This window comes from Felis catus, chromosome B1 (genome assembly GCF_018350175.1).
Source record: "Felis catus isolate Fca126 chromosome B1, F.catus_Fca126_mat1.0, whole genome shotgun sequence".
In the NCBI taxonomy this organism is placed as follows: Eukaryota; Metazoa; Chordata; class Mammalia; order Carnivora; family Felidae; genus Felis; species Felis catus.
In genome coordinates, this window is record NC_058371.1 from 173496715 (window position 1) to 173509940 (window position 13226).

At 43.7% G+C, this 13226-nt stretch overlaps 1 protein-coding gene across 8 annotated transcripts in view; it reads right to left on the bottom strand.

Moving 5' to 3' along the window:
• The window catches only part of TBC1D1 (TBC1 domain family member 1), a 226575-nt gene that overhangs the window by 129722 nt on the left and 83627 nt on the right, over window positions 1–13226 (bottom strand). The window contains exon 1 of one of the 8 annotated variants that reach the window (XM_045056476.1): window positions 6628–6654. The exons of 6 other annotated variants lie outside the window; for them this stretch is intronic. In XM_045056476.1, the coding sequence (XP_044912411.1) occupies window positions 6628–6639 (12 nt within the window). In that variant the 5' untranslated portion in view covers window positions 6640–6654. Of the gene's footprint in view, window positions 1–1413; window positions 1513–6627; window positions 6655–13226 lie in introns of those variants that run through there. One more of the 8 variants, XM_045056475.1, reaches the window with a different exon arrangement.

The following is a 13226-nucleotide window of genomic DNA, read 5'->3' on the forward strand; positions in this document are numbered from 1 at the left end:
GAGGTTGTTTGGAGGATAAAATTAAACAATGAATGGAACAGCTGTTAGTATAAAGCCTGGCACATATTCACTCCCAATAATTGCTAGCCGTTGCCATGTTTACAAAGAAAAGGTCAGCTCCCCATGAAAGTGACAGTACCTGAGGAGCCCGAGCCACTTGAAGCAGCCCTGGGGTTTGAAGCCCCAGCTGGACAGTAAGAGAAGTACAGGACCACTGAGACACCAGACACCTGAGCAAAGACGCCACCTTGGAAGTGAGGGTGCCTCGCTGCCCCACAGGAAGCCAGGCAGACAAACAGCCCAGCGGAGCCCTCCCAAATCCCTTACCCACAAAATCGCATGCATAATAAATGGTTGTATTAAGCCAATTGAAAAAATTTTTAACTAAAGCAACAGTACCTAAAGGAAATGGGCTTGCTATTATGCCAAGGGCCTTTCAGTACAGAGCTGACGAAGATTTATTCTATACCAGCCAGCAACAGATAATGCCAAACACATTAAAAATTTGATCATCTTTCCAAACATCCAGTAGGCAACACAACTCTCCCCCACCTCACCCCACCCTCCAACCTTCCAGCAATCCCACATGTGTAAGAGCAGGAATGCTCTGATTCAAATGGAGGTGAAAAAGCACAACACTCCCTTCCCCTCCTTTAGCCAGACCTGAGGGAGCACAACAACCCACAGGAACAGCGTGGAAACTGCTACCTACAAAACACACAGGTCTGTGGGTGGCAAGCAGTTTTTCTGGCGTTCAGGACAGGCCTGCAAACTTCGGAGCATAGGACACCAAATGCCTGAATGTCTGCTCCAAGAGTGAATTATTGTCTGTTTTGCTCACTGATGCAGCCCAAAGTGCCTGGGATGGTGCCTGGCACAGAGCAAGTACTCAATAAATGCTTAATGTATGGTGGCAATTGAAAATAAAAATTTAGGGACTTCAAGGTTTTAAAGTGATAAGAACTATCTCAAGCAGATCTTAGAAGAGAACCATGATAACTCTGTAATATCTCTAACACGATGTACGAGCGTATGCATGCAACAAGTATTTGCAGAGGACAAATGCTGCAAAAATAGTAAACCGGAAACAGCAGGACTAAGTCCTTTTGGATCATAAGATTTTTCTAGACAGCTGAAGGCCAATCCCTTTAAACGCCTAAGCTATTTTTATTTTCAGATGGGAATTTTCAGATGGGAATCATTGAATGCATTTCTTTTCAAAGACCACAGAGAATGAAGTTTAACCTTTCGTTGCTGCGATGAGCTATGTGTATGGCACGAGGGCTGTAGTCGTGCTGAGCTGTGAACTGCCATGGGCTAAAGCAACAGGCAAGACTGTAATGGGATTAGTAGGCGTCTTGGGTGAGAGCCGGCACCCCAGCTTTCCATCAACATCTCACATTCCCAACTCACCTCCCAAAGCCAATGCTGGCAGGCTCTTCTCTCAAATGCATTCACCCTGAAGGAGAGGCTCCTAAATTTCTGTCTTGACCGCATGGTGAAGCCTATGGGCCCTTCTCAGAAAAAAAGTTTTTACATGTACAAAATAGAACACAAGGGAATACAAAAGAACTTAATTACACTAAAAGGGAATAATCCAAATAATTATGATATAGTATGTGTTTATTCCCATATTTGACAAGATCTAGAGGCAAGTTGAATAAATGCTGTAATTCAAAGTAATGATAAGCATCCAGAGTATTTTTTAGAAATGTGTAACTATTATAATGCCATATAAAAATAACTGGTTTTGTCGATGTTACCATCACAGGACCTGCTAACGCTACTGGATCTGATGACTGTGTTAATAATTGAATAAAATATTAAATTTTAGTTAGAAAGAAGTTAGTAAAAATAAAGATGTAATTTTTTCCCCAGTTCATGGACAGCCTCCCCTCAGATCCCAGGTTAAGGGCTCTTGGACTACTGGAAGCCCAGCGGGTAAGGGAAACCAGCTACCTACAACTAACTCAAAGACAAGATCACCACCACCACCAGGCATCTGTCTCGGGGCTGTAGTGTGTTTGCACTGTATATATGAATAATGCAACAACACCAGCACGCCATTCCAGTGCAAACATAAATCCAACTGGCGATGGGGAAGCTCCACCAGAAGCCATAGCCATCAGAATCTACAAAGAGAAACTAAAACGGCAAGGGGCCATCAATACGGAAAGCAAATTCTAACTGGGTAAAACTCAAGTGTCCATAGTTAGAGTTACAGAATTAATTTCTACATAATGTACATTCTTCATCAGTATAAAAAGATTACAACTCTTTTCAAAGATTACCCAGATCCAATTTAAGTCTAATGTGATTTACTGCCCAGCTAGTCCCTGAATATGACAATTCAGTTTAATATCAGATGGAAAATTATTTTCTACTCTAAATTTTATATTATCCCTACCATTGGGAGAAGAGGGAAAATGTGACAAATGCCTCTGAATCCTCATTTCAGGAAGCTTATTTGGGCTGCAGCTCACATGTGACAACCTCAGACAGGCAGAGAAGCCTTTATTCTAGAATGTCCTTCCATCCACTCTCCACTACCATCTGCCCATTCTTCTAGATCCAGTTCAAACCTCTCCTCTGCTCCATTCCCCAGGTTCCCATGGCACCTGGCCCTCTACTGTCACCTAGGTCACAACACTGAGTCTGTCTCCCACACCACACTTTGGTTAGGGGGTGGAAGGGTGTCTAACTCATCATGTGGACCCTGCAGACCTTGTCCGAGCATTTACTTAACACACAACTTGAATACAAGAGGCAAATAAATGGCAGTTTTCTGTTTCTCCACCTTAATGTGCAAAGTGGATACTGCAATACTAATTAAACTCAATTTAAATATATTTACTTGAAAATACACCAAAGTGCTGTAGGTGAACTCTAAACTGAAATGAAACAATAAGGGCTTTATTTTCTAGCCTTACCTAAAATCAGGTAGAGAAAGTATGACCCCAGTATTTTATATAACCAACTGCACACTGTCAGAAGGAAAAACCAAACTTCTGACACCTCCACTTACATGGAGTTAATACAGCATCTCAGGCACCACCACCACCTATGGGGGCTAACTGCCAGACACCGTGCTTTACACAGATACTCTCACTGAATGCTCACCCCAAGCCTCTGAGAAAAACATTTCTGTTTTACAGAAAGGCAGACTCTTCTGGATGGGATCTATGCCAGTGCTGGGGCTGCACACCAATGTGGCACCGTCTGGGGACGGAGACATGACACTCTGTAGGAAGCAAGGTGAGGGAGGCCGTGGGAGCAACAGGAGCCTCACTCAGCAGGTGAACAGAGCAGAGGCACCCACTGCTGGAGGGGCAGCGGGGCAGGAGGCGGGTCAGAGATGCGGCCCAAAGGAGCCACCCTGAACCCGGCTAGCCCAGGCCAGCCCGCAAGCTCCAGGGCCCGGCAGGTGGGGCTGGGCCCGTGTGCCCTCCAGGGGACCACAGGGCCCTGTGAGGGAGGTGGCTTGGGGGGACAGAGCTGGAGGGGAGGACAACGGGCAGAAGGATGCTGAGGGAGTTACCCAGGGCCCGCCCCATCCCCATGATAAATACCCCCCCCCCCCATGATATGTGATGAAGAACCCAGGAGGGAGAAGCACCCGCCTCCTGGTGGCAGTGGCTGCGCTCTGGCTGCACACGTGCAAGAAGAGGGGAAATGGACCACATCCAGAAGGTAATACTGGGAGAGCTGAGACCAAGCAGATCCATCCACCCACAGACTCAGAAACCCCCAGAAATCTGAGCAGCGATTACAATCCAGTATTTATTCACGAGTTCTCGCTCTTTTCAAGGACGTTTTCTAGCCCAACCAACAGTGGGAAGGGTGCGGGCCACAAAGCCGGGTGTGCCTGCGGCTCAGCCAGGGTCCCCACCCACTGACCCTCAGTCCCCGGGGCACTCTGGCCACAAGTTCCCACAGGCTGAACAAAATGCAGCGTGTGTTCAAGAGCTGCTATGTCTACTTATTTCCAGCCAAAGAGATAACACAATTTAAAAAGATCTGGAAGGGGCTGCTGTGGTCTGTAGTCTCTGGGTAGCAGGAATGCGGTGGTTTGTTACCTTTGCTTATCAGTAGGTTATTGTTCTACAATTTTCATGTACTGTATTGCTTTGGTAATCTTAAAGGTTATTTTTCACTTTTTAATTTTTTTTAAGTTTGTTTATTTTGAGAGACAGAGACAGCACAGGTGGGGAAGGGGCAGAGAGAGGGAGACGGAATCCCAAGCAGGCTCCCCACTGTCAGCACAGAACCTGACCTGGCTCTAACCCAGGAAACCCTGAAGTCATGACCTCAGCTGAAACTGAGAGTCCACAATTAACCAACTGAGCCGCCCAGGTGCCCCTATTTTTCATTTTTTAAAAAGTACATTTTTCTTAAACTTTAAGGAATTTTAGAGATTATGGTCTACTGTTATTAGGTGAGGCCTTCCAGAGACGAAATGATTTAGAGTGGAAAAAAATCTTTAAATATATGATGAAAAATTATTTCAACAGTACAAGTGAAATGGCATACAATTCTAAGTGGCCCCAAATGCTTCAACTATATTAACATACAAAAAGTCTTTAAGTCATGAAATACAATCTGAAAAACAAACATCAACGTCTATAGAAACTAAAAACTTTAGATGGCAGTCTAAAAAGCAATATTCAGAAGACTGTCCTTTTATATGCCTAGGTGATTACTTAAGACAAAAATTTTAGTTTAAATCAAAATTGCGTTAATAGTAAGAACTGGTCTATTTTATGAAGCTGACAGTTCAAACTTGAGTTTAGATAACCATTAACCTTGTGAACCAGATAAAAATTCTTGCTACTTCCTAGGAACCGCAGTAAAATGAATGTAATTCAAATTATGACATTTGTGGATACAGTACAAATCACCTTGACAACAGTATTAATTTTTTTTAAACACAAAGTTTTTGATAGCACAGGGCTACCCCTCACATTTACAGTGCCTTTTTTCTTAATGTTTATTCTTGAGAGAGAGAGAGAGAGAGAGAGAGAGAGAGCGCGCGAGCGAGCATGAGTGGGGGAGAGGCAGAGAGAGGGAGACACAGAATCTAAAGATCCAGGCTCTGAGCTGTCAGCACAGAGCCCAACACGGGGTTTGAACTTGTGAGATCATGATCTGAGTTAAAGTCAGACGCTTAACTGACTGAGCCACCCAGGTGCCCCTACGGTGCCTTTAAAAAGGCACCATTCAAATTATTCAAAGCCAAATCTCTGTCCTCCTCCACCTCTCATCCGAAAGCCCATGTGTGGTAGACTTCAGTAAGCCAGGTATGGGCTGGATCTCAGGCTCTGCCCTTCTGCAGTATGTAACTTGCACAACCATACACAGCAGTCTAGTCATAGCCCTATCACCAGCATCGGGGAGGTCCATCGTAATTGCCAAGCAAATGTTAGAAATTTAAAGTCACTAATGCATGACTGCCAGACCCAATCACAATCTGGTGTATCATAAATAAATCAGTTATTTACAGTTTTTAAACATACCACACTAGCTTTTAGAACACTGATTACATTCTTGAATAAAACCTATCACATATGTTCTAAAACCCTGAACTTCATTCAGATCAGTGGTGGAAAACAGGACTTTTCTCTCAACTCATTTTACCATGAAATAAACTCTCTTCACCAAGGAGTGGTTCCTTTCCTTGTATCTTGATCAACAGGCAAATCAGAACTTTGGCCAGTAAAGGATATTAGTTAGAAATGGTCTAATCTACTTTCCATTTAACATATTTTCACCTTGTAAAATACCAACAATACTATTTGTTGCTCCTTGGCTTTCTCGGAAGTTATAAACGTGGATAACGTCAATAAATGTTTACAAAACTCAGATTGTATCCCAGCAAAATACCGCAAAAGGAGAGTACATGTTTAACACTTTCTTCCTGCTTTAAAGAGATGAAGGAAATCAATAAAACAAACACACAAGACAAAAAAGAGAGAGTAAAATTGCACACAGAATAAAGCAGCCCAGGCCTGAATTCATAACCAGTGGATGTTAGCCCTCGGCTCACATTTCTCACCCTCCCTGACTCACCCTACCCTCCTGGAGTGTGAAAAAGAAAATCTGATCTTGTCCTAGCACCTCACCAAATGTCCACGCCAGTGTCCCTAAGGCGGTTTACTCAGGTGTCATAGTGAAGGGAATGAACTGCAGTGCCCTCAAAATCACTTCCAGTTCCAAAATTCTACTATTCTATAAAAATAAATTAGAATATAGAATGAAAACCAAAAAATCCCAACATCAAGAACATATGTAAAGTCTGTAGTATTTGTTAATTGCAAAACTAAACAAAAATCCCCAAATACCTCAGGCAGGTAAGTAAGTATCCGTGGGTCAGACCCAGCTTGCCAAAAGTTCATGTGAAAAAGATTTAAGGATTTTAGTTGATCATAAGCCCAGGATAATCCAGCAGAATGGCCTGGATACCAAAAGAATGAAAAGGAACAAAAAGCCTACAGCATTAGGAGAAATGTCATCTTTCCATTAAGAGGGGAGTCATAGCCTCACCATCCTCCCGCAGACTGGGCCACACTGAGGTTTCATTTTCGGTTTTAGCAGACTCTAAAAGCAGCAGCAGTAAGAGTCACTAGGTACCTGAAATTCCATGAATGGAGACCAGGGCTTTCAGTGTGGGAAGGGGAAGACGCGAAGCAGGTCACTGCCTTTACAAATCTGTCGCAGGTTAGAGGCATTAGTGCCCTCCCACCATAAAGGGGAAGGGAAAGGGGTGAGACACAAGGCGAGGAAGATTTCTGCTCAGAATATAAAAATCTTTCAGTTAGAGCTATGTGCGATGATATGGATACTGAGCATCCCTGGAGAAGACTTGAACACAGACAGAGGGGGCAAGTCCCCAGTGCTCAGAGTCAGACTTTCAATTCCTCGAGTCTAGGGCCTTATTTAAAGACAGGCACCTGCTTCCACCTTTGAGGTTGTGCTGAGTAGTCAGTGGTTCCCACCAAGCAGGAGTTTGAAAGCACAGTTCCTTCTCAGGCTCAGCCTCCCTCACGTGTGGGGGTGGGGGCTGACTTCATCTTCATGAGAGGAGATATTTTACAATCAGGAACATTCCTAGAGAGCCAACACTGAAACCAAGGCTGACAAGAGATAAAGACAGGCTGCTCCAGCCAAGAGCTGCTGCTAGGAATGTATTCAAAGCTCCGTTGTTTTTCCCATGCCAAGGGAATGGCTAATGTGTGTCGAGAAGCTTCAGTGACTTGCTAAAACTTAACTCTGCTCTACTGCAGATTAATTCTACAATCAAGGAACAAGAATTCCACCTACCCAGTGGGAACTGTCGTCTCTGAATCCTGGTATTTTCAAAAGTGAGACTTCATCTTGATTTACAAGAGGAAAAGAATAAAAATAAGCCCTAAAGGAAGGAATGGGGTAATGAAATCTTCTTGATGTAATTAGCTCCTTCAGAAGTATTTAGTGAAATGCACTTCCATTTCTCAGATATCCTGGGGACAACTCCATATGGTCTTCTACTTTTCTCTCTACTCTCTATCTCTCTCCAGGGATCTCAAACCACTGCCCCAAAACCAACAAAGATAATTTCTTAATCTACATTTTAGCTCTGAATTCTTTCCTCAACTTGACTCAAATTTTCAATTACCCCTAAGGATCCCCAGACTTCAGGCACCATGACGTTAAAGCATCCAAACCAAGCTCATGTCTTTGCCCTAAAATAGGCCCCTCTCTTTACTAACCCTAACCCTAACCCAAATGCCTTCCAGGTAACCAGTTTGGGGAAGTGTCTTCCACTCTTCTCTCTACTCCCTCTACCTGCCATCAGCCATCAGAGTGTGTGTTCTATCACTATGAGCCCCAAACCTCAAGCGTTGGCCAAAGCCTGTATGCACCCCCAAGGACCTGCCAGGCCACAGCAGGAGCCCCAACGCTCAGCTCTGCCCAGCCTCTCCCAGGACAGATGCCCATCCATCCCCCTCCCCACAGACAGCCCTGATGGCATCAGCCTACCACTCACAAACCTGCCAGGGCTTCTCTCTAATCTCTACCAAATACCAACACTGTGGCCAGGCCTTTAGAACCCTCCATGGGGAGGCCCTGATCATCTCCTCCCGTGAGTTCACCGAGGATGGGGGGCATGGGGGTTCATGCAACTCCACTCAAACCTATCCTGGGCTTCTGCTCATTTGGATTTCTACCTCATGCCTTGGCTTAATGAAGCTTCTTCCATCTCAATGTTCTCATCCCCTGGATGGGACCCTCAAACCATGTACTCAACATATTCAATTCTATCAGGAAACAAAGCCTCACAGAGCCGAAATGACTGGCATCTGGTCATCAGGCTGGGCAGAACTGGACCACCCCATTCAGGACTCTTTTTCTAGGCCACACCAGGTCCCCATGATCTGTTTTTAACTAGGAGGAAATAAAGTCTTTGGTTTGAAATTTCCTTATTAGACTAAAGCCTCTAAGCCCATTAAATTAAAAAATAAACACACACACACACACACACACACACACACACACACAAACCCAAAAACAAAACAACAGAGCACCAGCTAGTGCCCACATTTCTAGTCTCTGAGACTCACAAGCTTTATTCGGTTTGCAGTTTCACGTTTAACAGCAGGCACTGTGTGTGAAAATGAAGGCTTTGGTGCCCATTCTGGGGTCTGCATGAAGGGCTTTGAGGGAAGACTTATCCTCTCCCCCACATACAAGGGCCAAGTAGGCTCCCCTGCCTCTATTTATTCAATCAGGATCAAAGCAAAAAATTATTAGATCTAAAAAGCCCCCAAAATCTGCAGAGAGGTACTCCAGGGCCCTGTAGACCTCCTTAACACCCACATCCAAACTACATTACTGGCTTCCAAACTGAAAACTACTTTTTTTTTTTTTTTTTTTTTTAGAAAGACAACATTCAAGTTAAAAGTGTACAATGAGTCCTGACTATCCCTGCTGATTAAAAACAACAATGAGATTGTCAGGTGGGATTTACTGTGTGTGGAAAATTACTTCCGTGTACCAAAGGCTACTCAGAGGTTTTACATTTCCCTCAGCCCGCTTTATTGCAGGCCTATGGTGTAAGCACCTTCGAACACAGTCTTCACCTCCACAAGGGCACGAATCACATCTTTCTCCCCTTGCATCCGTGTCCAAGTGCCCGGCACAGAGAAGATGCGCAATTAATGTATCATAACCAACAACGAACTTGAAGAAGCTGAATTTCTTGGCCAAGATGTCTGGAAGTAGCACAAGACTACCCAAAATGGTGTGGCGACTTCAAAACAATTAATACAGACCTGTATGCTCTGGTGGTCTAGCACACTGAACTCCCTCCTCAGGGGAAAACAGCCGGAGATCCCAATCTCAGCTAGTTTCAACACTACCGAAATAATGACATCAAACCTTAGTATGATGCTCTTTCGGCTAACAAATCCTGGGTGGTACAGACTCAAAGAGCTGCTTTTACTAAAACTGCAGTGTAATATAAATTCCTAGATAGTTCCTTCACATATCTTCAAATAAGGGCAGAGAATCCCTCACATTCACCTAGAAATTCAGTAATATGACTATTTCTGGAACTGCAAGAGAGTTATAACCCCTGTACAAGTATTGGCAGTATTTCATACTCATACAATTAATGAATAATCAATGCACAAAGGGCCACAAAGTTATTACTCACAATCAGGCTTTTGGTTTGTGTTTCTAAAGTCAATTTTTACAATGAAACCGCTAATATTTTAACTTTGGAAACTTACACATAAAAGAAAAAAACCTGACACAATAGTGACCTTCACAATAGACCTATGTAAATATCTCTAAGCAAATATTGTCTCACAGATCTTACAGTTTATTTTCACCTAATGACTGATTTCCTCCGGGTCCACCCTGTAGAAAGAACTTCCGCAAAATACCATTCGGCCAATTCTCTGCCTTCGGCAGGCCTACAATTATGAACTCTGCTAAACAAATAAACTTCCTTCCTATTTTTAAAGTTTTCCAAAACTGGAGAATCTACATCTTTAGTTGGCACACTATTTCCTGGACTTACAGCCCAGGCAGTGAAGAAACTCTTCACAGTATTTTGAGAGAGAAAAAGGACCTCAGAAGTAGCCAGTCAGCTGCCCCCCACCTCTATTTTAGGGAAGGAGAAATCAAGGCAAAGTTGTGACCTTCATCAAGGTCACACGGAGGGGACGGCGGGGGGGGGAGGGGGGTTGGTGGCAGAGGCCTGTGTAATTCTCTCTGCCCCATTTTCCCCTTATCTGATCTGTGACCTGACAAAAGCATTTTGCTCCTGTTCCATACTACTAAACCAAGGCTTATGTTTAATTCATGAAGAATGTGATACAACAGAAAGAACCTAAATATCATAGCGAGTACAAGGTGACACAAAGAACTCTGGGCTAAAAAGTCAGAACACCTTAATCTTAGATGGGACTTAGGGAGAGCCACGTCACCTCTGGAGGGCTCAATTTCTCATCTTCAAACAGGGGGGAACAGAACTAAGCAACCACAAATGTCATCTCCACCTCTGACTTCAAATGATGAGGATGGCGATGTTTCACCCCTAGTAAGTGCTTAATCTGAGCCAGGCATTGTTCTAAGTACACGATGTGGGTAAATCCTCCGCAGCCTGGAGGACAGCTACCATCCCCATTTGTGGATGAACACATTCTTCCTTACAGAGAAGGGACTTGTCTGCGGTCACACCTCCACTGGTAAAGGTGGAGAAGGGCTCTATCTGTCCCAGGCCAGTAGCTCCACAGGACCTCTCTTCCTTATCAGAGGCGGACAATCTAAGATGATTGGCCCAACCTGCAGTAATACAGACATAGAGTCCAAATTGAGAACAATTACAACAATCATTCAACACAATGTTCTCATTTTACAGATGAAGGACTGAAGTATAACTTGAAGTATAAGTCAGGAAATTTAATGGAAATGTACACCCAACCCTCTTCCTAGGTAAGCTTATCCTAAAAACTGCTTCAACAGTTTACATCACTTACATCATCTCATTTGACGCCCAAACATGACCACCTGATGGCAAAGGGCAGTGATCACCACTCCCATGGCATCTAGCCACAGTTAAACAGCAAACTCGGGGCAAACCGAGACCTCCAACTCCAGCCTTTAACTTCCAGTCTTGTGTATATTCTAAGCTTGAAAAAAATGTCCACTGTGATAAGATTCTCTGGACAGCCTATTCAAAATAGTCTCTAAACACAAAGAGAACTTCCCAGAGAGGCTGAAAACATGGTGTTTTGAGGAGAATATCAGATAATAAGTGATAATACTCTAAAGTCCACCACTTGACAAGAAAATTAAAAATCAAGCTATGGTCACCTCAAAGCTGACCTCTTTCGGTCTGTCATTTAATTGCCCCTAGCCTCTCTGCCAATCTTGACCCATGTTCAATCTTTCTGCCAGTGATTTTCCTCTTATTTCCTATTGTCTTCCCTCTCTAACCAAGAACATCATGAAATTCAGGCCTTTAAAAAATTTGTTCTGCATCTCATGTAACTTCAATCTTATACACCTATTTTTATTTACTTTTTTTATTAAGTTTATTTTTTTTAGAGAGAGACAGAGACAACATGAGTGGGGGAGAGGCAGAGACAAGGGAGAAGAGAGAGAATCCCAAGCAGGCTTGACACCCATCAGCACAGAGCTAGAAGCGGGGCTCAAACTCATGAAACCGTGAGATCATGACCTGAGCCTAAACCGAGAGTCAGACCCTTAGTCAGACCCTTAACCGATGGAGCCACCCAGGTGCCCCTTATACACTTATTTTTAAAAGCAAGTTAGCTGTACATTATATGCCTCTCATCTAAGGAGGAAGAAAAATTCAAATCCTTGGTGTGACAAAATATTTTAAGTTCTGACCAACTCTGTTCCATATCTTGAACATGTGCTGTAATCCCTTTATTACAGAGATCTCACAGGTATAACAGATAAAATGTGAATTTACAGCCAAACAATTCAAGCATTAATCTTAACAGCTCTGACAAATTACCTAACCTCTCTGAACTTCAGCTTCTTCATACTATTTCCCCAAAGTAAAAGGAGGAGGAAATAACACCCCTACTCCACGATGATTTAGAAGGGGACTACTCCCAACACAACAGCTGGCACATATTAAGTGCTCAAAAACGCAATCATCTCTTCCTTTCTATGGCTGCATTAACACTAATGTAGTCTTCTCCCCTGTTAATTCCGCTTTGCAAATGATGTTTCTCTGAACAAAGTCAATCCCCCGTATTAGAGAAGAGACCTATTATACGCACCTACACTCTCTCCCACAGGACGCCCTCCAGGAAACAGAGCACTAAGTGAATCAGCAGGTCACTGGAGCCCAGCACCAGGGAGCTGTGTCACCACACTGGACTTGGGCAACTTCCACTCTCTTCAAATCCTCAGGCCCTGGGTTCTTCCTACCCACAGTTCACACAACTGGGCCAGCCTCCCAGGCCGTGGAGGATTTAGAACACCCTTCACAAGTCAGAGGATCTCCACCCACTCCAGCAGACTGCTTACCTTCACACTTCCTTTGTCCATTCCTCTGTGGGTACTGGGACCTACTGTGAAATACACATCTAAAGACTCGGTGATTAAATAAGGTATTCTAAAATACAATATATTGACAGACATACATACTTTTGATTTTAGCAAAATACTTTAAGGACAAAAGTGCGAACAAATCGGCAGGGCAACATCAACAAGGTGTGCAAAATCCAGGGGTCCAAGATCTTGGGTTTAAGTTCTGCCACAATGAGCTATGTGATCTTGTTCAAACTAAGTTACTTCCTGGCTCTGGATCTCGGCTTCCTCATGGAGAAAAGGGAAGACGGAATAATATTCTGGTTGCAACAGAATGACCACCTCACCAGCCTCCATTACTGACAGGGGTGTGTAAGCCCTAGGGCATGCCAGGGTGAAGGAAGAGGGCTGCTCTTATTTCAGAACCTCCTGTATCTGGGCATTTGTTTAAAGTGACTGCCTTCCCCAAGGTTAAAAATCATTGGTTTCAAAAACAGGCAACAGAGTTGGAAAGCAACCCTGAATGATTCCAAGACATGCTGGAAAACTACCACAAGCATATCCTAGCAATTCTTTTTCATAATCCCCCACACATCAATGACCTACGCCTCAATCATCTTTCCTTAAAGACTTACTTCAGACCTCATATCCTCTAAAACATCTCCCCGAATCCC